General features: G+C 39.1%; 1 protein-coding gene across 16 annotated transcripts in view; it reads left to right on the top strand.

The window, feature by feature from the left end:
- Positions 1 to 18,912, top strand: part of PICALM (phosphatidylinositol binding clathrin assembly protein) — a 113,146-nt gene extending 94,234 nt beyond the window's left edge. For 9 of the 16 annotated variants that reach the window (XM_050755828.1, XM_050755826.1, XM_050755827.1 and 6 more), the window contains 2 exons: positions 1,593 to 1,697; positions 15,831 to 15,933. In XM_050755828.1, the coding sequence (XP_050611785.1) occupies positions 1,593 to 1,697; positions 15,831 to 15,923 (198 nt within the window). In that variant the 3' untranslated portion in view covers positions 15,924 to 15,933. Of the gene's footprint in view, positions 1 to 1,592; positions 1,698 to 15,830; positions 15,934 to 17,534 lie in introns of those variants that run through there. The other 7 variants (XM_050755833.1, XM_050755839.1, XM_050755840.1 and 4 more) reach the window with 1 other exon arrangement.
- The last annotated feature ends 6,060 nt before the right edge of the window (positions 18,913 to 24,972 follow it).

The following is a 24,972-nucleotide window of genomic DNA, read 5'->3' as shown; positions in this document are numbered from 1 at the left end:
GGTTTATTTTTCTCCTCATAACTTTGCTGGCCTTTTATATTTCAAACATTCATGTTAATTCTGAGCCTCTGTTGCTGTGACCATATATTAAATACCAGTGAGATCTTATAACCTAATATTGTAGGGCATGGGAAGGATTAACACTTGAATTGTATAGAGGTAAATTTAGTCTGATAAAGGCTAGAGAAATTTTCCTGTGACGGTGGTTATTACAGTACAAAAACAGTCTTAACCTTTCAAAATGCCACAATGTGCATTTTAGATTGCCCTTACTTTCCCAACTCTCAGTATATAGAGACTCACTTAAATAAGAAATGGTGCTAGTAGCTTCAACCCACCGGTGTGTATTTGAGGAACTGTTCCTGGTAGAAGGCAGTGCCATGTCCCTTAGTATTACTATTGTGCCTGTTATGTTACTTCTTTATGTATATGATATGGAAGTAACTCCTTTTATACATGTGGAGAAGTTTCACAGCTTTTTTTCACAGTCATTGCATTAAAATGTCTGCTGAGGCTGGGCGTGTTGGCTTACGCCTCTAATCCCAGCACTTTGGAGGCCACGGTAGGTGGATCACCTGAGGTTGGGAGTTCAAGACCAGCCTGACCAATATGGTGAAACTCCATCTCTACTAAAAATACAAAAATTAGCTGGGTATGGTGGCACACACCTGTAATTCCAGCTACTCGGGAGGCTGGGGCAGGAGAATCGCTTGAACCCGGGAGGCAGAGGTCACAGTGAGCTGAGATCATGCCACTGTACTCCAGTCTGGGCAACAGAGCAAAACTCCATCTCAAAAAAAAGAAAAGTCTGCTGAGAAACTCAGGCCATAAACTTAAAATGAAGCTCTAAATGCAAATAGTAGTCTACTTGAAACAATAAATAGAACTTCTTGAAAGATTTTAGAGCGTTGCATTTTAACCAAAGCAGTAGTCTGTATGTGCATTATTTTTACACTAGGTAATGTCACTTACTAGGTTAATTTTATACCCTGTAGTAGTAATTTTTAAAGAAACATATTTGGTTGAGATTCTGTTTTCAGTTACTCAAGAAAGAGTTAACCTCTGGTGTGTAATTTAAGCTCTTTTCTTGATTCTTATGTGAAATAAAATGGAAGAACTAGAGCAGGCTTATTCAGAGAATCAACTGTCTTCAGTTGTGATCACTTGCATAATGGTATAAGAACTTGATTTGTTATACAAAGGCAATTTACTTTGAAATATCTTAGCAGCAAAGACAGAGTCTTAAGTTTTCTTGATGTCTAAACCTGATAAATTTGGAAGCTCTTAGTCTGAATCATTTTATCTGTTGTACTAGAATAAAGTTTAAATTTTGCTACTCGTCGAATAGAAAAAGTTAGGCTTTGTTACCACATTTTTAAAATGAGCATGTTAAAGGCTTTACATACCAAAAGAAAAAAAAATACTCTTGAAAGTTTGTAGCTGTTAGTCTTACTTATGTTCAGAGGAAGTTACCCTTCGAGTCAAGCAAAGGTACTAGGACCTGTCATCCCTGTTGTCATTGTTATTTACTGAGTCACAATAAGGAAGATGGGAGTCAATATCTTTTAACTTGATAATTTTCTGTTTTTTAGCCTCCACAAATGGGAAGTGTCCCTGTAATGACGCAACCAACCTTAATATACAGCCAGCCTGTCATGAGACCACCAAACCCCTTTGGCCCTGTATCAGGAGCACAGGTATTACAGACTACATGCAGCTGTGGTAATGTGCTTGATTTGGAAGGAATATGATACTATAACACCCTTTTGTACAACTTGAGAAACAAGTTACTAGCACTTTCCCCCTTCATTATGGATATTGCTTGCTTCATATCTTTCTTATATAAGAGCTTTAGGAATATTGATTATTTGGAGGGAAAGGATAAGTAGATAGCAAATACTAAAAGACAGAAAATTCTTGGTAACTTATAGTTGGTGGATCCAAAGGATGATTTTTCTGAGATTAAGGAGCCTACTAGCTCTTCATGATTCTGGTGTACTATCCTTTGTGAACCCTCCAAACCATTAACTCAGAGCTTTAGTTCCTTGGCTAATGGCAAGAATGATGCTACAGCAGGGTGTGTTGCCCTTGAGATGCTTGTGAAACTCTTGGCAACTCTCCAGAAAGTTTTGACTGTTATTTTTTCATTAGATAACTTTCTGCCACCGAGGATTGTTTTCAAAAACAAACCCAAAAAAGGAATCAAAAAGCTTGAAATGTCATGCTAAACTAGATTGTTTAATCTACAGAGACTTTCCTCTTCACGTGTTTCTAAGGGTTTTCTCTCCCAGTTCCTGAAAATATGCCATAAATATACATTGTTTTTTATCCCATTATTGTTGCATTAGAAGAATGTGGGTTTGTGTGTGTGTGTGTGTGTTTTCTTTTTTTAAGGTTTTACTCATTATGGTTAGAAGACATAGGAAATTCCTTTGTTATTCACTTCTCTGGTGGCATACTCTGGGATGAGGCCCTTGTGAAGTGATAGGATGGTTTATCCTTCTGTGTCTGTGGCTCTGCCCATACTGTTTGGCATTTAGAAGTAGTTAATTATATGCAATCGTTAGAACACTCCTCCTTTTCTTAAATGGTTTCTAATGCCAACTGATTGGTTACTGTATGTGTTTAATGCTTATTTGAAAACATTTGAATGAACATTTGGTTAGTGGACTTGTTATTCCCCTTCCACTTGAATGCATATATATTACATTTGCCAAACCATACCGTCTTACATTGCCAAAATTAGTTTATTTGATCCAATTTGAATCTAGTCTGTATACACAGTAGTCCCCTCTTCTCTTTGGGGTTATGTTCCAAGACCCACAGTGGATGCCTGAAAATGAGATAGTACTGAACCATATATATGCTATACATATATACCTCTGATAAAGGTTAATTTATAAATTAAGCACAATAAGAGATTAATAATAATGAATAATAGAACAGTAACAGTATACTGTAATAAAAGTTTTGTTAATGTGTGCCCTTGCTCACGGACATGCTTGCTCTCTCCCTCTCTGTCTTTATCTCTCTTGAGCTATCTTAATATCCTCTACTTACCTATTTTCAGACCACGGTTCACTTCGGGTAACTGAAACCACAGAAGGTGAAATAGTGGACTGTATTTCATAGACTAGTGAAGCATAGGCAGTCCTTTCATTTTTCAGCCTTTTTGAATATTGCATCTCTTAATAAATTGATACCTCTGTTGGCTAAGAGTGGGTAGTGAATTTAGTTCTGATTAAGCGGTAAAATTCATGTTGGTTGCAATTAATACATTTAGCAGCATGTCTCTTTTTTTACCCCGCCCTTTGTCCATGTTAAAATGACTTCCTCCTTGTTCTTTAATCAGTTAAGTATTTACAGTGAAAATAGAAAATAACTTGGAGTCAGGATAATTGACAGAGTCATTACTTTTATAAGTCAGTTACTTTTTATGTATTTGTTTTTATAAAATAGACTCTTTACAGTATTTATAGTAACTACTATTGAACTTTTACCAGCAGTAATCTGATTACTGGTTTAACTTGATAATCTTTTAAGAAGTATATTGATGATATCCCTATCTGTTGTAGATGTTTTCTTGATAAATGATTATGTCTTTTTCATGTCCTTTTGTTTTTTATTTTGTTATTTGTACATTTAACTTCAGATACGTATCATTTACTTTAAAAATTACTATTTTTTTTTTTTGCTACAGAAGACTAAGTGATAGAAACCTAAATGTATTTAAGTAATTTTTTTAAAGCTATAGTCCATGCTAATGACTTATTAGGGACCTTTGACTACAGAAGCTTTTTTCCTGATATGTAGTTAAACCCTTCACCCCCTCTGCATCTTGATTTGCAGGCTGTTGTCAGAATATATTGCTACCTTAAGCTTGGATACTACCATACAATTTCCAATTACTTTTACATACATTATGTCACCGGATTCTTTAAGGTAGATAGGTCTGCTCTCACCATCACATTTTATAGGTGAAGAAGACAGATTTGGAAAGGTTCTTCAGCTAATTAAGTGGTGAAATCAATTTATCCCCAGGTATCTCCTATTCGTAGTCCAGTGCTCATTTATACCACAGTCTCTCTGCTAGTGGGACTGAGCCCTTAATGGCCAATACGGTAGCACCATCTTCTTTTGTCAGCAGTGAACAGTCTACACGCTCCTTTGTTTTTTCTGGTAAATGTGTAAGCATTTACACATTCAGGATGTAACTACTGTAGTTGTAAAGAATATCCTCTACAGTTTTGGGTAATAACCTTCAATCTTGAAACATTGTGTATGAGTTTTGCTTTTGAAAAACTAAACATTTTTTTTTAAATGTTGGCAAAACTCTACCTTTAAAAAATTGTTGGCCAGGCGCGGTGGCTCACACCTGTAATCCAGCACTTTGGGAGGCCAAGGTGAGTAGATCACCTGAGGTCAGGAGTTCAAGACCAGCCTGACCAACATGGTGAAACCCTGTCTCTACTAAAAATACAAAAATTTTCTGGGCATGGTGGTGCATGCCTGGAATCCCAGCTACTCAGGAGGCTGAGGCAGGAGAATTGCTTGAACCTGGGAGGCAGAGGTTGTTGTGAGCCTAGATCATGCCGTTGCACTCCAGGCTGGGTGACAAGAGCTAAACTCCATCTCAAAAAAAAAAAAAAAAATTGCTTGTCACCCAGCATCTGCTCTGTTTTTGTTTTGTTTTTTGAGACAGGGTCTTGCTCTTTCACCCAGACTAGAGTACAGTGGTGCAGTCTTGGCTCACTGAAATCTCCACCTCTCAGGTTCAAGCCATCCTCCCACCTTGGCCTCCTGAGTAGCTGAGATTACAGGTGTGCGCCACCACGCCTGGCTAATTTTTGTATTTTTTTTAGAGATGGAATTTTGCCATGTTACCCAGGCTGTTCTTGAACTCCTGAGCTCTAGCAGTTCACCTGCCTCAGCCTCCCAAAGTGCTGGGATTACAAGTGTGAGCCACCGCACCCACCAAGCATCTGCTCTTAACCCAAGTTTTATGTCCTGTTGCCTTCTAAAACCCACATAACCCTTTCGCAGAAACCAGAAAAATGCCAGAATTTCCTTGTGCATGAAAAGAAACAGGGACAGAAATATCTTTTCCTAACTACTTTATATCAGAAGAGAAGTGAATGAGAACATTAGGGTAGTAAGTTTCTAGTTGAAAGATAAAATTTGAAATGAGTACTTAAGTATTACTGAAAAAGCAAATGAAGGAAGCAAATTGATAACTACAAAAATAAAATCAGGCGGCAATGAAATGGCTCAAAGAAGCTTTGGTCTCTCTGCATAGTCATTTGAATCATTTGAAAGTCAGAATCTTAAATTTGTTAATGTTACTTTTAATTCTTTATAACTCCTTTGTTCTCCATGTGTCTAATCACAAAGTCCCACTAATTGTTTCTCTGCTGTAATTAGACCCACCCTTCTCCTTGCATTCTACAGCTTTCACCCAATGTTGGAACCTCTTTATTCACGCTGGTTTTGCAATAGTCACTCATGTTCTTTGCCTCCCCAATTTAATCCATTTTGTAAATACTGGAATAATCTTTTGTAGGCAGTATTTGTAGCACCTCTCTCCATACTCAAACATTTAGGGAGGTGAATCTTTTTTTGTGTGTGGGTGACAGAGTCTCTCTGTGTCCCCCAGGCTGGAGTGCAGTGGTGCGATTTCAGCTCACTGCAACCTCTGCCTCCTGTGTTGAAACTCGTGCCTCAGCCTCCCCAGCAGTTGGGATTATAGGCACACGCCACCACGCCCAGCTAATTTTTAGAAGAGACAGGGTTTCACCATGTTGGCCAGGCTGGTCTCAAACTCCTGGCCTCAAGTGATCTGCCTTCCTGGGCCTCCCAGAGTGTTGGAATTACAGGTGTGAGCCACTGTGCCCAGCCTAAGGAGGTTAATCTAAATATAACTGAAAATTTAAAGCCTTTTCTCAGCTTTCCTTCCATTTTGTAACTACCTCATGAAGCCTCCCTATTTATAAGAATAATAATGAGTTAACGGAATATTCAAGTCTTCGATTCCATACTTTTACAATTCTCAATAAGTATCCAGTGTTCTGCTGTTATTTGTCTTTTCCAAAAGTCCTTCACCTGCCATAAAGTGGGTTTACTCTTTGTCCAGTCTTCAGTCGTCTCGTGTCCCTTTCACATCCTTATGAGATCTGGAATTCTTTTCCTTATTCTGCATTATTTTTTCTTACAGACCTTGTGACTACCTGGCATCCATCCAATCTAGCAAGGGCCTTCTTTACTAAATTAAAAGCTTCATGAAGGCAGGCTTCTCTGGCATGCTTACTTCTCTGTCCTTAGTTCCTGGAACGGTGCCTGACATGTAATAGTTTTTGTATATTTTTTGTTAAGTAAATGAATCACCTTGTAAACTTATCTTTTTCATCATATAACTTACTCTGCCCCTCCTTAATCTCTCATTTCACTTACTTGTAACCATTATAATAACTTACAGTGGTGTTTAAAATTGGTTTGATTTGTTGGCTAATAGTTATGGTGAGCTAAAACATTAGATGGCTCACCTGAGGATTGAAGACAGCTTTAACTTCATGATTGAACATTTTTAATAATTAAAAATTAAACTGTTGGCCAAACGCAGTGGCTCATGTCTATAATACTAGCACTTTGGGAGGCTCAGGCAGGAGGATCGCTTAAGTGCAAGGAGTTCCAGACCAACCTGGGCAACATAGTGAGACTCTCTTTGGTTTTTGAAAAAATTAAACTGTTTATCTTTGAATTAGATGAGCTTTTTCTCAGGCTTTAATGTTTAATGATTCTCAGCCAGTCTCTTGGATTAATTTTGTCCATAGAATGCTAGCTGAAACCAAAATAATTTTTCTTAATGAATTACCTTTTAATTGTTCTTTCATTGTTTTGTCCCTTTTTTCCAGTTGGATTAAAAAATCATTGAGGGCAGAGATCATCCATCTCTTTGTATGGGATAAAGTAAATGGTAGTTAAAATGAAAAATGAAATTCCATCAAAATGGAATCTTTTAATCAAATCTCAGTTCTACAGCTATTCCCAAAAGTTCTTCCTTGCTCTTTGAAGTGTTTGTTTTGAGAGCTGTTACTTACCAACAGCTTGTAGCTCTTGGTTTCTTGCCTGATTACTGTTAAATCAAGTTAACATTTTTGAGAGAACCCTAGCCCTCTCAGATATGTTTGTCTTGTTGCCATTTAGTGAGACATTCCAGTGTGTTGTGTGTTTTACATTTTATCTACGTTACTGTAAGCACTGCATTAGTGCTTGTTTGTGAGGAAGCAGCTAACACCTTAGCTCAGACTTGATTCAGTTCTTAAGGAAATTGTCATTATGGCTTTAATTTAGTAGACTGTGCTGTAGCTTTGAACTTATGAATTCCTGTACACATCCCTTTTTCTCCTTTTGTGTGTGTGTGTGTGTGCGCGCGTGTGTGTGCTGGGTCATTTTTCTGTATTTTTTAGATATTTTCATGGAATTGTTTAACAATGGATATTATATTTTTCTGTTTAATACCTAACATTGTAGCTGTCTTTAGTATGTTGTTCTACATTAGTGCATCTTCCTAGATGTTTAACTTCCTGGTAAATTCTAGGTCCTTGTGGTTTTCCTTTTGTTTCTCTTCTGTGCTTCCTCATGGTCTTACTGTTTCATTACTTGGTACAGATTGCTAGTGTGTCTGGAAAGGGGACTCCTGCTTTCTCTTACTGGTGCTTTATGTAAATTCAAATGTCCATTGCTAAGCCAGTAGTTCATAAACTCATTCTATAGTTGCAATACACAGCTATTATGTTACTAAGCATGAACACAATTATAATTTCAGTTTTCTTTTGAAAGTCATTGTGGTATGAAATAACACTTATTAAATGAATGTTTATATGGCAGTTTAGGTATTTTTGAAGCTCTTTGCGAGTGAGAAGGGTTGTTGTCATCTTATTATTTCTTTATGTGAAAAATTCCCACTGATCACATATCAATCTGCCTATTTTCCCAAAAGCAATATGAAAAATACAGAGTATTACCTTTGGGCATTTAATTTTAAAATTAAGCGTATTAAAAGTTTTGTTGGTTTCTTTTTTGTTTTTGTTTTGTTTTGTTTTATTCTTTTTTTTTTTTTTTTTTTTTTTGAGACGGAGTCTCGCTGTGCCGCCCAGGCTGGAGTGCAGTGGCCTGATCTCAGCTCACTGCAAGCTCCGCCTCCCAGGTTCACGCCATTCTCCTGCCTCAGCCTCCCGAGTAGCTGGGACTACAGGCGCCGCCACCTCGCCCGGCTAGTTTTTTGTATTTTTTAAAGTAGAGACGGGGTTTTACCGTGTCAGCCAGGATGGTCTCGATCTCCTGACCTCGTGATCTGCCCGTCTCGGCCTCCCAAAGTGCTGGGATTACAGGCTTGAGCCACTGCGCCCGGCCTTTTTTTTTTTTTTTTTTTTTGAGACAGGGTCTCACTCTGTCACCCAGGCTGGAGTGCAGTGGCATGATCATGACTCACTGTAGCCTCAGCCTCCAGAGTAGCAAAGACTGCAGGCACATACCACCATGCCTGGCTAATTTTTAATTTTTTGTAGAGCGAGGGTACATCAGACTGGTCTTGAACTGACCTCAAGCAGTCCTCCTACCTTGGCTTCCCAAAGGACTGGGATTATAGGCATGAGCCACTGCTCCTGGCCAAGTTTTGTTGGTTTCTTGACTGGTATTAGGACTTTTTTTTAAAGGAGGACTGCCAGTTTTGTTTATGGAGGATATGGTTAAAAATGCAAAATGGCTGCTGCTTTTTGTTGTTTTTTGCAGTGGCTAATTTTAAATAAGTCTGACATCAGTTAAGTGCCTGAAGGGAAACGATGGCTTGTTGTGAGTGCTTTTTATCCTTCTGAATGGGAACACTGTTGCTTTTAGATATTTGCATAATAAGTATTAGAAAAAGCCTTTTATTGTATTTAAGAACTAGTGGCTGCTTTTAGGCTTCGTTTTGGTTTTGTTTTTTGGTTTTGTTGTAGTTTTTTTACTCTCTTGGTGTGTTAATTGTGAATATTGGCAGTGCCTCCTCTGTCAGCCAATCTGCCCAGCTGGATTTCTGTGAAGAAGGCTTTTTGCCTTGTAAGCAGTGTGTTGTAATCATTCATCCTTGCCTACTACAGAATACCATGAGGGACATTTCCTTGGGGATTGGAATGTAGTACCATAGGTGAAAACTAGTTCTGTAGCTCCCAGTACACACCTGAATCATTCAAAACAGAAATGTTAGGAGTCTCATCTGCTGACCACTGTTGCTAACAAGACAACCTATAGAGTAAGACCTTGCTTGTTACTAGGTTTTTGCTGCGGACATTCTCCAAAAGGTAGAAATCTAATTTCTTGTCTTAATAAAGAAAACCAGAAAGTGTTCTTAAAATCTTGGGTGCCTGTAAAGTTCTGTAGAATCTTCCTGACAAACATCAGTGACCATGTGTGTTAATGTGTATACAGAAAGCATGGGAATGTATTGTCTCACATTTACTAGAAAAGTTCCTTTAAAAACTTCTGTACTCCCACTTTAACTTTTTCCTGTAAATCCAATATAACCGTAAATTCTAGCTGAATTGAAATTAATTGGGATAGCAGAGTTTGAAGAGGGAAAAACACCAGCCTTGGAACCAGCAGATCTGCATTAGAGTCTGTATTATAGTTTCCTAGGACTGCTGTAACAAAGTACCACAAACTTGATCAAACATATTAAAAGTTTTTAAGTTCTTAAAAAAGAAATTTGTTTTCTATCACCTCTGGAAAAATCAGAGTATCAGCAGAGCCATGCTGCCTCTGAATTCTCTAGGGGAGGATCCTTCCTTGACTTTTTCAGCTTTTGATAGCCCCAGTCGTTCCATAGTTTGCAGTTGTAGCCATTTAATCTCTACCTGTCGCATGGTATTCTCTCTATGGGTCTCTACCTCCACGTGCCTCTCCTTATAAGGACACTAATCATCAAATTAGGGTCACTCCAATGACCTCATCTTAACTTGATTATATCTCCAAAGACCCTATTTCCAAGTAGGGTCAAATTTATGGGCACCAGAGGTTAGGACTTCAACACATCTTTTGGGGGGGTCACAATTCAACAGAGTCTTGACTTGACTCCTCAGCTAACCATGTGTTGAGAGCAAATTCTCTATGTAACTTTGAGCCTTAGTTTCCATACCTGTAAAATTGTGGTATTACTTTGTGTACTTTATCATTTTGCTTTAAGGATCAAATGAAAATATTTGAAACTAAGAAAATTTTTAAAGGTTGCCCTGTTTTTGGAAATTGTTCCTATTCCCTGAATTGTCCTTATTCTACAATTCTAAGAAGAGAATTGGGCACAGTGGCTCACACCTGTAATCTCAACACTTTTGGAGGCTAAGGTGGAAGAATCACTTGAGCCCAGGAATTGAAGGCTACAGTTAGCAATGATTATACCACTGTACTCCAGCCTGGGCAACAGGACTAGACTCTGTCTTTGGGGGAAAAAAGTTTTAGAGAGGTTCAGATAAAATGTACATTCAAAGTGGAATGCTCTCAGGTCACTGTGTGGCATCCCCTAAAAAATGGGTAATGCGGGCCAGGCACAGTGGCTCACGCCTGTAATCCCAGCAGTTTAGGTGGCTGAGGGGCGTGGATCACGAGGTCAGGAGTTCGAAGCCAGGCTGACCAGCATGGTGAAACCCCGTCTCTACGAAAAATACAAAAATTAGCTGGGCGTGGTGGCAGGCACCTGTGGTTCCAGCAACTCAGGAGGCTGAGACAGGAGAATTGCTTGAACCCGGCAGGGGAAGGTTGCAGTGAGCCGAGATCGCACACTGCACTCCACCTAGGCGAGAGTGAGATTCTGTCTCAAAAAAAAAACCAAAACAACAACAACAAAACAAAATGGGTAATGCATTCAAGGTGACAGGGTTAATGTTGGCATAACTTTGTTATGTTGTTGATAGGCAGAAACCCAAAGTGGGGTTTTGTTGAGCATAAACACAAGAAGCAATTATTTGTGGCACTAGACTTAACCCAAAGGATAGACCCCTACATGTATATAGTAGAGAAATCCTGTCTTTTAGCCCTGACAGAGGAAGCTGAGGAATCGCATTATCTTTAATATAAGCAAATGAAATGCAGCAGTGTATATTTTTATCCCTAAGCAACTGGATTCAATGTACCACTAATGGCCTGGTCATGTTCTAAACATTACCCCAAAACAGCCTAACTGTTCTGTGACTCAGTGTCTCTGTGGAATCCTATTTAGTAGCACCATGGTCTCTAAATGTTTTGATTACACAGCAGTATTAGGACATTGTCTAAGTCTGTGCTGATGTAACAGAATACCATAGACTGGGTAGTTTATAAAGAGCAGAAATGTATTGGCTCACAGTTCTGGAGGCTGGAAAGTCTAGTATCAAGGTGTTGGGATTTGGCAAGGGCCTTCTTGGTGCATGATAATATGGTGGAAGGTATCACACAGCAGGCAGAAAGCAGAGAGAGAACAAAAGGGGGCGAACCCACTCCCTTGATGAGAACCTAAATACCTCTTAAAAGTCCTAACTCTCAATACTGTTTACAATGGCAACCAGATTTAAACAAGAGTTTTGTAAGAAACATTCAAAACCATAGCAAGTATGTAACATGACTGTATGTGTATTTATAGATTACATTCATATATTTCTACAACAATATATGAGGTACACTTAAAACATGCAAAAATAGGAATTTTTAAAAATAGTACAGTTGTAATAATTTCTTTGTACACCCCACTTTGGAGACTGTTTTTATATGGAGCTTGTTTTATCACCAAAAGGCATTTTAATTTTGCACATTTTAGAATTCTTACAATGTGTAAGTGACTGCTACTTACTGAACAAGGGACAGATAAAGTCTTTCTTGCACCTGAGCAGCCTAAAGGTGAATGTAATACAGATGGACAAGTGACTGGTTGATAATAGAATGAGAGCCCTTATAAGAAAGACATACAGAGCACAGCAGAAGAGCAAGAACAACACAGAGGCAATGACATTTGAACTAGGCCACTTATAACTGTAGATGAACATTTGATGGTAGGTAGTAGGGAAGATGGAACTAAGAATATTTGAGCTGCTTAATATATGCCAGGCAGCATGCTGAGTGCTTATGTTCATTTAATTCTCAAGACAGCCATAAGCAGGAATACAGGTATTGGGCCTGGTATTCTAAATCCCATTTTATAAGAGAGTTAGGATTAGATTCAGTTCCATCTTTCTACAAAACCTGGCACTGTTGTTCCAAGCAAAGGGAGTACAATCCATTTTTCTCTTAAGATGTTGATTTTGCCAATGAGACAAAATGAATCTCTACAGCATTGTTAAGTTTCTATCCAGGCTTTTGGGTGACTGAAAAATTAAAATGTAAAGATGTGGCAAAGTTGGTTCTCTAAGAATTTTAAGTACAGCCAAATGATATGTCACAAGTTTTTTCTTAAATATCCAACTATTTAGTCTTTCATAAGCTTTTAATTCCACTAGGCTGACTTTCTGAGATTGTTGGTATTTTCTTCTTCTAACCTGAAATTTTCTTTGTTTAGTGTTAAACAGGAGTATAACGAAGGAGTAACCATTTTTATTTTATGATAGTCTGTCAATAGACTTTTTTTTTTTTAACCTTCTTTAAGCTAGGTGTGTTTGTCCTTTATTAAAGTCAGTCTGACCCATCCTGTACCACATTGCAGGACCTTAACTTAAAAAAAAAGCCAGGTGTGGTCGTGCATGCCTGTAATCCCAGCTACTTGGGAGGCTGAGATAGGAAAATCACTTGAGCCCAGGAGATTGAGGTTGCAGTGACCTGTGACTGCGCCACTGCACTTCAGCCTGGGTGACAGAACAAGACAATGTTGATAGATAGATTATATGAAACACACTCTATAACCAAAAAAATCATTGCTCTGGATATAACGCAAAGATTTTGGTAACATTTTACTGTATTTTTTCGTAAAGATTGATTAGAGTAGTGGAGGAGGGGAGAAGGAATTTAAGAGATACTATCATCAACCACTTGCAGATTTTAGTATTTTGATTTATATGCTGTTCTTCTCAGTATTTTGTTTTTCTGTACATGAGAAAAGACTTTGTCTGTATTGGACCATTACGATTGACCATTTTGTTTAAGACATCTTCAGTTGTGACATAGGTCATTTTGATTTGAACGAACTGGTAGCTATACCAGTTATTTTTTGGCTCTGTGGGAATTTTGGGATAGAGAATGTTATTTGAAATAAATAGATAAAGGCTCTTTTTGTTTGTGTTTTGTTTTAGTTTTATTTGTGATAGATACCTGGCAACATAGTAGTAGGGCTTGACTGAAAAGATCAATTATGATTTGTCTTGGTGTCCAGAACAACAAATAACATGCTCTCTTGTAAAATTTGATGATTTTGTGATTTATGTGAATAGCTGTCTTTTTGTTGCTGGTTTGTATTTTTAATTTTTTATCCTCTAGTACTTTTTATGCCTTTTTATGTTCTTTAGCAACCCTACATCATGTTCTTTAATTTACTCACAGGAATAAGTAGAGTCGAGCCAGCTCTTATAGTTTTAAAATTCTACTTCTCACCCACCAAGATCCCATTGCCTCTTCATGCTATTTTGTTCTTGATTTTCCTGAGCAGTAACTGGGCTAATGAAGCACATTTCCTTTCCTTCTCTTATTTACTCTCTGGGGTGACTACTTTGTCACCAGTGCAAGGTGTGTCTGTGCTTTGGAAAAGATGCCAGGAAGGGGTAGGATGGTCAGGGGCTGCTGAGTGTCCCACTCCTTGGAGCTGTGCAGTCAGCCAAGCTAGCCCTGGCTACGATTTCATCTGCTTGATACGGATATTAATGATAAGAAACTTATTCCAAGGATGTTGTCTTGTTTTCTTGTTGGTGGTCTCTGTCATGTTTTAGTTTGGCTACATTTTTATAGACATAAGACGTGTATGTATGTGTTTTACCAATTTAAGAGACTACTAGAAGTTCTAATAAAAAACCAACTCTTTTTCCCAAGGAAAAATGATCCTTTTCAACATTGTTTATAAGCCTCTAGGGCTTGTTTAGCAGTATGCTCACATATTGAGAATGGATTTTTCTCTTCTATATTCTTCAGGGGCATTTTACTGTGGGTCTGTCAGGTCTTCAGACTGCTACCCTCATGAAAACATGTGATTTAAGAAGGTAATTCAGTGTAGGGCTGTCATAGGAAACTTCTGATTTTAGATGCAGCCTATCTGCAATAAGTAGGATTTGCTGTTGCTGTTGTTTTAACTTCAGGTGAAAGAAAATCTGCTTCAGAGAGAAACGAAGTTAATCTTGGAGATAAGTGTGGATGTTGGACTCCCTCCAGCTCAGTAACTGATGATCGCTTTACTTGAAATCATTCTGCTTTTGATTGGCCATCCATGGTAGCGCTGAAGAGGGAGGAGGGGGAATCTTTCCAGTTGTTACACCTTAATTTGTCTCTGCGTGGATGGTATTTGAAACCTCAAGCCCAGGCATGCTGCTCTGTCCTCCCATCTGTAGCTGCCTGCGTGACTCCATCATGCTTCCATTTGTCTCTTCCCATTGTCTTTGAACATTTGTTTTTGGGAACAAGATATGCATTAGGAAATTACTCAACCCTGAGTATAACTGATGGCTATAAATTGATCTTGGCATCCAGAACAAATTGCATATACTAGTGATGTAATATTTGCTGAAGTTCATTGGCTGTTCATTCTCTATAGTGCTTTTCCAAAATAAATAAATAAATAAATAAATAAAGAGGTAGAAATGAAATCACTTGGCACCAGCAAAGAAATCTTCTGTAGGATTTGAATGTTGAAGTATGAATTGAAACTATTTCCAGTTAGTCAACTTTTATTGCTCAGTTGGACATCCCTAAAAGAATAGCTGATTTTGTAATAGTTCTGTGCTTACATGGTTTGCAGTCTTATAGAGGGAGAAAAAGAATTAAAAGCTTGTTCCAAAGTAAAATGGTTCATGTTGGGTTTGAAACGCTCGTGTCAGCTTAATGAAGGATACATGTATGAAAATTAGTATCTTGTTCAAGAATAGTCTATCTTTGGGAGAATAAAGGTACATACTGACTTCAGTGGTTTACTTGCCTTACAGTATATTCGAATTAAACAATAGGACAGATTTTAAGAATCAAGTAAATATGTCCAAACAGGAAGCAGGATCCAAGATCTTAAGTATTCCCCATATTCAGGGCAGTATGTGGACAGTTACAGTAGGTAACCTCTAAGGTCCCTTTCACCTCCCACAGTGTGTGTGTCAGCTGCAGTTTGTCCAGATAAACGAGCAGGAGACAACTTCATGTGAAAAGTGTGTGAACCTAGGACAGGACTTTTTGACCCTTATGAAGAAAGAAAGGAAAGAATATTGCAGCTAGATGTGTTGGCTCTGGACTGAGGTCAGAGTTGCACAGCTTTGGACAGATAGCCTGGGCACAGGAAACATGTTCTCTCAATTTTAAACAAAAATGCAATTATGTATTCCCTCCCCTATCCGCCCCACCGCCCCCCCATACACACATTAAAATTCTTAACCATGGATCAGCTTATATCAACCTTTTGGGTAAAAGACATTATTCCTTTGAAATTTCAGAAGCAAGAGTTTGTTTTCTGAAAAACACATGCCATTGCATACCTTTTAACTTGACATGCTACTGAAACTTTTGTCTTAATCCATTTTCTACAAAGACTGCCCTTATATTTATTAAAGATGACAAAACAAAAACCACTTCTTCTTTCATACATTTTCTGTTTTCATGTTCTGTCATTCTGAGATCTTTTTTTCTTTCCCTCTCTCTGTCTTCTTTTCCCCCAGCCGTCGGCAGCATCCAGCCCCTCCAGTCACAGTCCTCACAGAGCTTCAGGAAAGGACCCTTTTGCAGAGCTCTCTTTGGAGGATTTCTTATAAATCACTTTAGGTATTGCTGCTTGTTGTGGGAGATGGGGACTTAAAAACAATTACCAAACATTAAACACAATTCACGCTTCTCTTTCATTTCTTTAAAGGACTCTAGGTTCCCTCTCCTCTTCCTCCTCTTCCTCTATTCTTTAGGTGCAGAATGAAAAGATAGGACATAAGGAAAAACAACTTTTGGAAAATATCTTTAACATAATTAAAGTAATCTCACCCACTGCTCACAGTAAATGGATGAGATTGGATAAAGTTTGCTTTTTAATTAAGGGCAAGTGAATACTTAAGCCCTGTTGATTAGAAGGATTCTGCGTATGATCCACACTGCCTCTGTTTGCTGGAAGACAGTGCAATTTGTTCTTCTTGGTGCTCTAGCCCCCAGTTTAGATATACCTTCTAGATCTTTGGGAGTTTATAGTCTTCTGATTTGGCAAGTTTATTAGCACATCTACTTCAGTAATAGATCCTTGGATGGGCAGTTTAAGGGAAATCGTGAGTGAAATATCTTTGAATGAACAGTGGTACCCTATTGAAAAATATTTTTTATGGCTCTTTCAGATTTTTATTTATGTTAATAAAAATGACTTAGTATAGTATTACTGTTCCCTTTATTATCTCTAATTGTATATCATTTGGAAATAATACTTCAAATTTTGCTTCCCAAATGAAATTTTGCGTGTGGTATTTGTGCTTATGGAGAGATTTTTCTGAACTTGTCATGAAAAAATAGGTCATTGATCTTTCTTCTCCTCCTCCACATGCTATTCCTCGATTTTTAGCAGTTAAGTATTTGGCCCAGATGTGGTTGCTTATGCCTGTAATCCCAGCACCCTGAGAGGCTGATGCAGGAGGATCACTTGGGGCTAGTAGTTCAAGATCAGTGTGGGCAATATGATGAGACCCTAGTCTCTACCCCTCCCAAAAAAATAGCCAGCTGTGGTGGCGACTGTCTGCAGTCCTAGCTATTCAGGAGGCTGAGGCAGGAGGGTTGGTTGAGTCCAGGAGGTCCAGCGAGCTTTTCTTTTTTTCCGAGATGGAGTTTTGCTCTTGTCGCCCAGGCTGGAGTGCAGTGGCACGATCTCAGCCCACTGCAACCTCTGCCTCCCGGGTTCAAGCAATTCTCCTGTCTCAGCCTCCCAAGTAGCTAGGATTACAGGCGCCCGCCACCACACCTGGCTAATTTTTGTATTTTTAGTAGAGACAGGGTTTCACAGTATTGGCCAGGCCAGTCTCGAACTCTCGAACTCACCTCAGGTGATCCGCGTGCCTCAGCCTCCCAGAGTGCTGGGATTACAGATGTGAGCTACGGTGCCCAGCCAGTGAGCTTTGATCACGCCACTGCAGTCCAGCCTAGACAGCAGAGCAAGACCCTGTCTCAAAAACAACAACAACAAAAAATCATTATTTGGAAGTCCTATATGTGTCAAATATTGGGCTCTCTGGCACATAAGTTTGTAATACTGACTTTGTTTTATAAACAGGGTTTGTGATTAGCATGTTGTGAACACTTCTGGGCCAGTTAAATGGTAAAGACCGCAAAGCATTTTTACTTAGGAGAAGACATCCTACAATACAATGAATTAACATACCCACTTTTTTTTTTTCCAGATACAGTTTATGTAACTTGATGGAAGAAAATGGAATTACTCCAAAAAGACAAGTGCTCAAGCAGCAAAATCCTTACTTCCAGCAAAATCCAAACTGCTGTCTCTTAAATCTCTTAAACTTTCTTCTTCCACTAGAATGCTACAAGTAACTCAGTGAAGGCCCATGAAGGAAATTGGGACTAGTTTATAGGAGAACGTATCAATACAGTTTATAAAGCCAAGAATTGCTATGATTTAAGACTAAGATCTGTCTTTTTGGTGACTAACCCTTCAGTTCTTTCAACTCCTGTTAATACCCATAATCAGTAACCTATCAAGAAAAGCCCTTATTTGGAAAGTGTGAAATTTGTATTTGGAAAAGCTGCCTGGAGAGAAGAACTGTGTCCTTTACTATATTTCAACAGGACTCTTTTGAGGGATCAAAATTAAAATTCCTAATTATGTATTATCTTTCTTTTCTCCAGTCCTCACAAATACAGAAACAGTAACTGAAATTAACTTTTCTTTTTTTAAAAAAAATTATACTCAGTTTGCAGTAGACATTCCTTAAGTATTTGTATTTATTTATGATTATCAATTTTACATAACATTAATATTGTATCAGACCTCCTTATGCAAATGAGTATGGATGTGCACAGTATGTTTGATTTTTATCCACAAGAATGAATCTGATTCAGAATGCTTTTCTCAGCTGACATACAGAGCACTAAATATTTTAAGGCAAGTCCATAGGTCTGAATCTCTTAAGAATTCTCAGCCTCTATGGGATATTAGGGAAGCATTATAAATGCATTAATCCTTATAGTCAATTCTGTGCCTAGAATTTTGCCAGGGAACAGTTCACTGACTAGGAAAAGCACTACATTTTAAATTCAGCATTAGTGCATTGGGAAGGATCTTTACTGCTTTGTGCTTGGCATGTCATTATTTTCCATTTGACATTAGGGCCTTTCCAAAATGAATGTGAGGAATTGCTTTCACTTCAAGACTTTCCTTCTTTTCACTAAAACTCTAGAAGGTGTTACAAGGGGGGGTAAGGGGGGCAAAGTCCTTGAACCTTTTATTTGGCTCGTGCCATGTTATGATCCATGTACCTTTTAAATAAGGGACAATAGTATCTTTAAAGTTAATGTCTAGCCAAGAGTTTAGTAAACGAAGAATTAAACTGCACTGTTGATCGGTGCTTTGTGTAAATACATCTTTAACATTTGGGTTGAGAGGGGCCTTAAGAAGGACAGTTCATTGTAGGAAAGCAATTCTGTACATGAGTTTAAGCATTCTTGTTGCATTGTCTCTGCAGATTCTATTTTTGTTTACAATATTAAAATGTATGTTAGCAAAATGGGTGGATTTTCAAATAAAATGCAGCTTCCACAAAACTTTTGTTATGGTATTCTGGTCTGAGATGCATTTTCATTTTCCCTTTCTCTTTTTATTATCATCAATATCATCATTTTTCCCTAATAAAAGTATACCCAGGTGATTATATTTGTTGGTTTAGTAACATGGAAGGTTTTATATAAATTTTCAAAAAGATGTCTCTTTACACTTTTTGTTACCTTGTAGACTCTTACTGATAAACGCAACTACTTATTAAAATTGTTCACTTTCTGTCTTTTGATCAGATGCCTTTAGTCAGGTAAGTTTAAGGGATAATATGCAGTTAAGTGTAACGTTTCGGTACATACAATTACATCTGCCAAAGAAACCTTTGATTGTATCATGTTGCCTATTTAGTAGTGCATAGGGTTCAGAGTACATGATAAAGGATTAAAAGCTTTGCATTGATGTGTCTGCATAATATTTGCTGTGATTGGAGAAAAAATGTAGTCATAGCCAATAAATTTTATCAGCTTCTAAGTTTCACTATTATTAAACCATTTTCATATAAACTGGGAAATTGTACTTTTATAAGTTATTCTCCTTTACAAATTTTTGTCTCTTCTGATGTTTGAGGAGGTGTTTATATTTAAGGTCTGTGGCTTGTTTCTTTCATATTGCCTTATTTTTTTTTTAAGTATGTTTCAGTATGTGACGTGCTTCATAGCCATTTTTATTTTGTTGTTTAAACAACTTTTGGGCTGTGTTTGATAAGTATTATCCACATTTTACCCATTCTATATGCAGAAATCAGAAAAGGAGCTGGGTGCAGTGGCTCACACCCGTTATTCCAGTAATTTGGGAGGCTGAGGTGCATGATCACTTGAGCCCAGGAGTTCAAGACCAGCCTGGGCAACATGGTGAAACGCTGTCTGTACCAAAAATACAAAACTTAGCCAGGTGTATGCCTATAGTCCCAGCTACTTGGGAGACTGAAGTGGTAGGATCACCCAAGTCCAGGAGGTTGAGGCTGCAGTGAGCTGGGATCACACCACTGCACACTCCAGCCTGGATGACAGAGTGAGACCCTGTTTTAAAAAAAAAAGGAACTTGCCCAGATCAGTAAGTTAACAGATGAAAATCAAATCTTTGATTTCATGGTCCGTTGTTCTCTCTGTGACCTGCTGTCACATAATTTAAATATATAAACTGACATGGAGATTTTTTCCCTCTGCAATCTAGACTGATGGCCACTCTTTATTCCCAGTGGTCTTTAGTGAAGCACATTTCCTGCCTCCTCCTCTGATGCCCAGACATCGTTGACAAGGAAGAATGCAAACGTGCGACAAGAGCATCTTTAACCAAAGTATGAGTGAAGTAAATCAGCTGTTGATTACATAACTACATCAGGCTGTAAACTCATACATGCTCACATCATTTTACTCTCCAGTTAGCAAGTAGGTATTGGCTGAAATAAATCCAGTTAGCAAGTAAGTATTGGCTGAAATAAGAGAGAAGACTGTAAGCAGAGGACAACTATACCTGTCCCAAATCGTTTTCAAAATTATTTGCCTTTGATTTAACATCTGTCAGCATTCAGCATTTTTAAAAAGGTATCCCTTTCTTAACCAGTGACTATGAGAATACATATTTCGGAAGAGGACTTCCTTATGTTAGCCTAGGAGTCTTCTGCTTTTCCAGAAGCCAACAAAATGTGACTTATGGGAAATAGGCCTTTATGGGATGTTTTTCTTGAACTAAAAATAATTTCAAGATGCTTCTCGTTTATCATAACTCACAGACACGCTTCCAAACTCTGCTTATTCTACAAAATTCCATGGAGAAAAAAAATATCTCTTCAAAGTGAGTGTGGCTCTTGTGTGCTAGCAGTGACCAGGTCACAGTGTATGGAGACACCACAGTACTAAGCCAAATGAATTTATTCTTGCCTTCCAGGAAAGATACTTCACAGCTTTCATCAGTGGCCTCTGCAGTCAGCTTAGATCTTTGTTCTGCCACACTTGCTGCCATTCATGGGTGTGACTAGCCCATCTGGAATTCTGCTGTCTAAAGTTTCAGAAAAGAAATCCTGCATTATCATCCATGCAGTCTCTCACTGAAAACATTAAGCTCATTTCTTGCTGTTACTAAGAAGTAAAGTCCTGTTTGAAGTATCGCCAATCCAAAAGGTTTTCTGTGTTCCTAGCTTGTATTCCTAGTCTAATTTTAGCATAAGCACTCACTGTGTCCCATTTGTTGTTGATGTAGTATGTAGATGTAGTTGTATGAAACTGACCACATTGTTAAAGTTAATGAAAGTTCTTTCTATGGTATTTGTTCTGGGGCAGATGTAACTTGAAGCAAAGATTAAACTGATTTTAGGCAGACAACTAGGAGAGAAAGGTGAGGTTAGAAAAAGTTTTGTTTTCTGATAAGCTCTGGTTCAAAATACCTTTTTATCTAATACAAAAGATAATTTTAGGCCAGTGCAGTGGCTCATGTCTGTAATCCCAACACTTTGGGAGGCCAAAGTGGGCGGATCACTTGGGCCCAGGAGCTTGAGACCAGCCTGGCCAACATGGTGAAACCCCGTCTCTACAACATTGAAAAAAAATTTAAGTCCCAGCCACTCAGAACGCTGAGATGGGAGGATCACTTGAACCCAGAATGGTTGATGGTGCAGTGAGCAGAGGTCACGCCACTGCACTCCAGCCTGGGCAACAGAGTGAGGTGAGACCGTGCTTCAAAAAAAAAAAAAAATTGTTTTTGTTTTGAGATGGAGTCTTGCTCTGTTGCCCAGGCTGTAGTGCAGTGGCGTGATCTCAGCTCACTGCAACCTCCATCTCCGGGGTTCAAGCAATTCTCCTGCCTCAGGCGTCTGCCACCATGCCTGGCTAATTTTTGTATTTTAATAGAGATGGGATTTCACTATGTTGGCCAGGCTGGTCTCGAACTCCTGACCTTAAGTGATCCCGCCTCCACCTCCAAAGGGCTGGGATTACAGGCGTGAGCCACCACACCCAGCCTAAAGTTGGTTTCGAAATAAAAATTGTGTGTGATTGACCTTGAGAGCTAAACCTTGCTCTGTTGGAGCTTTCTCCAGTTAGGTACCCTGCCTGTCTTTCTTGAGCCTTAGTCCCTTGGCAGCTGTCCTGTGCTCTGGATAAACAAGTACTGAGTTACCGTGCCTCTGACTGAGACCGTAGAGAAGGAAATACCAAGTAGCCCCCCACTGCCCCCCACTCAGGCTGTCTAGGGAGTCGGGTTTCTTTAACTTTTAAGAACACTACATGGGCCGGGCGCGGTGGCTCACGCCTGTAATCCCAGCACTTTGGGAGGCCGAGGCGGGCGGATCACAAGGTCAGGAGATCGAGACCACGGTGAAACCCCGTTTCTACTAAAAATACAAAAAATTAGCCGGGCGCGGTGGCGGGCGCCTGTAGTCCCAGCTACTCAGGAGGCTGAGGCAGGAGAATGGCGTGAACCCGGGAGGCGGAGCTTGCAGTGAGCCGAGATTGCGCCACTGCACTCCAGCCTGGGCGACAGAGCGAGACCCTGTCTCAAAAAAAAAAAAAAAAAAAAAACACTACATGGAAGCATTAAGCACACCACACTGTCACTGCCAGCTAGCTTAGTGGCTGTGTAAGCCACAAAATATGAAATCTGCGTATCTGGTCAATTTTGTCCTAAGAAGGGTAGTAGTGTTAGTCTGTTCTTGGCGTTGCTATAAATACCTGAGGTTAGGTAATTTACAAAGAAAAGAGGTTTAATTGGCTCATGGCAGGCTGCATGGCACTGGCTTCTGGTGAAGCCTCAAGGAGCTTTTACTCGTAGCCAAAGACGAGAGCAGGCCTGAGAGAAGAAGCAAGGGAGTGAGGCGGGAGACTTGAAAACAATCAAATCTCACTTGAAGTAACTGAGCAAGGGGATAGTGCTAAACCATGAGGGATCCAAACATCCAAACCATATCAAGGTAGAAACTGAAATGAACTTCACTTCCTTTTAATTACATATTGAAGGGAAGCTTCAAGGGCCAGAAGAAGACAGAGACACTGAAGTAGAAGGGGAGGATTCAGTGGGAGATCCCAAGAAGCCTAGCAAGCGTTCTTCTAAGGTAAGTGCAGGGATAGCTGTGCTCATTTGCTTGGTGTTTATAGTAATTGTCATCAGGAGCTAATATTTTACAACTGTACTGATGTGCAGAACTTAAAATTCATCGTGGCCAGAATTTACATTTTGTGTGGACCAAAAATAGAAATGAAAACATGGGAGTTCACTTAGACTTACAAAGTTACAGTAAATTAAACGGATTTGATACTGGCCCAGAAGACACAAAGAGAATAGGACAGTAAGCCTAATAACTGACAAGTGTTTAAATATGTGGTAGAGTAGCATTTCAAAAGAGTCAAGAAAAGATGGACTATTTAATAAGCCAATTTTACCAGCACCAAATACCTACTTAGAGAAGGGGCAAGTGATCTGCTGTCCTCCGCCTCTCAAAGTGCTGAGATTACAGGCGTGAACCACCACACTCAGCCAAGAATATACATATTTCAGAGGTGGTTCACATCTGTAATCCCAGCAGTTTGGGAGGCCGAGGCAAGAGGATCACTTGAGCCCAGGAGTTAAAGACTAGCCTGGGCAACATAGTGAGACCTCATCTCTCTGTAGATTAAGATATATATATACACGCACACATATACACACATATATATAATATATATATATTTTTAAGCTAATTTTAGGCGAGTACAGTGGCTCGTATCTGTAATCCCGACACTTTGGGAGGCCAAAGTGGGCCTCCCAAAGTGTGTGTGGGTGTATGTATATAAATACATACACACATAGAATACATACTAATAAAAAATAGGTATAGCCAAATAGGAAAAAGGAAAGAATATGATAAAAATAGTTCACCAAAGAAGAAATACTAATGATCAATGGAAAAAAAAAATCATCTTTAGTAGTAACTAAAGAATTCAAATGAATCCAGGCACAGTGGCTCACGCGTGTAATCACAGCACTTTGGGAGGCCGAGGCAGGTGGATCACTTGAGACCAGGAGTTTGAGACCAGCCTGGCCAACATGGTGAAACCCTGTCTCTACTGAAAATATACAAAAATGAGCTGGACGTGGTGGCGCATGCCTGTAATCTCAACTATTCAGGAGGCTGGAAGCAGGAGAATCACTTGAACCTGGGAGGCAGAGGTTACAGTGAGCCAAGATTGCACCATTGCACTCCAGCCTGGGTGACAATGTGAGGCTCTGTCTCAAAAAGAAAAAAGTGTTTTGTAGGTGTAAGGCTGTTCTGAGAGCTTTTATATATACTCGTTCCCTTAACTGAGTCTATGAAAGAAGCACTTTTGTTATACCTATTTCATAGATTAGGACACTGAGGCTCAGAGAGATTAAGTCACTTAGTATATAATCTTCATCAACTCTGCTTAAGTTGACATCCAGAACTACTGTGGTCTGGCTGTTGGTCTAGTTGTTGGTCTTTAGCACTGCTGTGTGCAATGGAGTATATAGTGCCATTGTGTTTATCAAGTAGCATGTGTGTATGTACCAGTACAGGCAAGAGTACACAAAGTTTGATTGCTTATCTAAGGCTAAGGTGAGTGTAAGCCAGTACAGCTGTTTTGGATGGAAATTGGCCATAGTTAAGAAACCTGGAGAGTTCATACCCTTAATCCAATAATTCCCTTTGAGAAAATCTACCCAGGGAAATAATCTGGGGATGGGAATTTGGCTTGGGAACTTGAATTGAGACATAAGTTTAAAAACAAGAATTCATACCTAAGGGTAGGAGGTCAGATTAATGGGATGTATCACCCCTTGAGACCAAACCTGCAACACAAAAGAGCCTTGGTCTCACAGGTCACAAATAGACATTCAGTACAGATTTTTATTGCTATCATCCCAGATTAGAGCCCCATCTACACTACCTGATAGCTGGCTCTGCTGATACTCAGGCCAACCCAAGGGAAAAAGATGGGTTTTCTTTTTGGGGGAAGGCTGGTCTTTGATGCAGACAGGAGGAATACTGGTCCAATGGGCTTAGGAGAACAATATTATTTATCAGTCACCCAATAGAGAAGGGTGCTTTCCATTCATCAATG

The sequence above is a fragment of the Macaca thibetana genome, chromosome 14 (assembly GCF_024542745.1).
Source record: "Macaca thibetana thibetana isolate TM-01 chromosome 14, ASM2454274v1, whole genome shotgun sequence".
Classification (NCBI taxonomy): Eukaryota; Metazoa; Chordata; class Mammalia; order Primates; family Cercopithecidae; genus Macaca; species Macaca thibetana.
The sequence above is the reverse complement of the archived record's forward strand: the minus strand, read 5'-3'. Positions and strand labels throughout refer to the sequence as shown.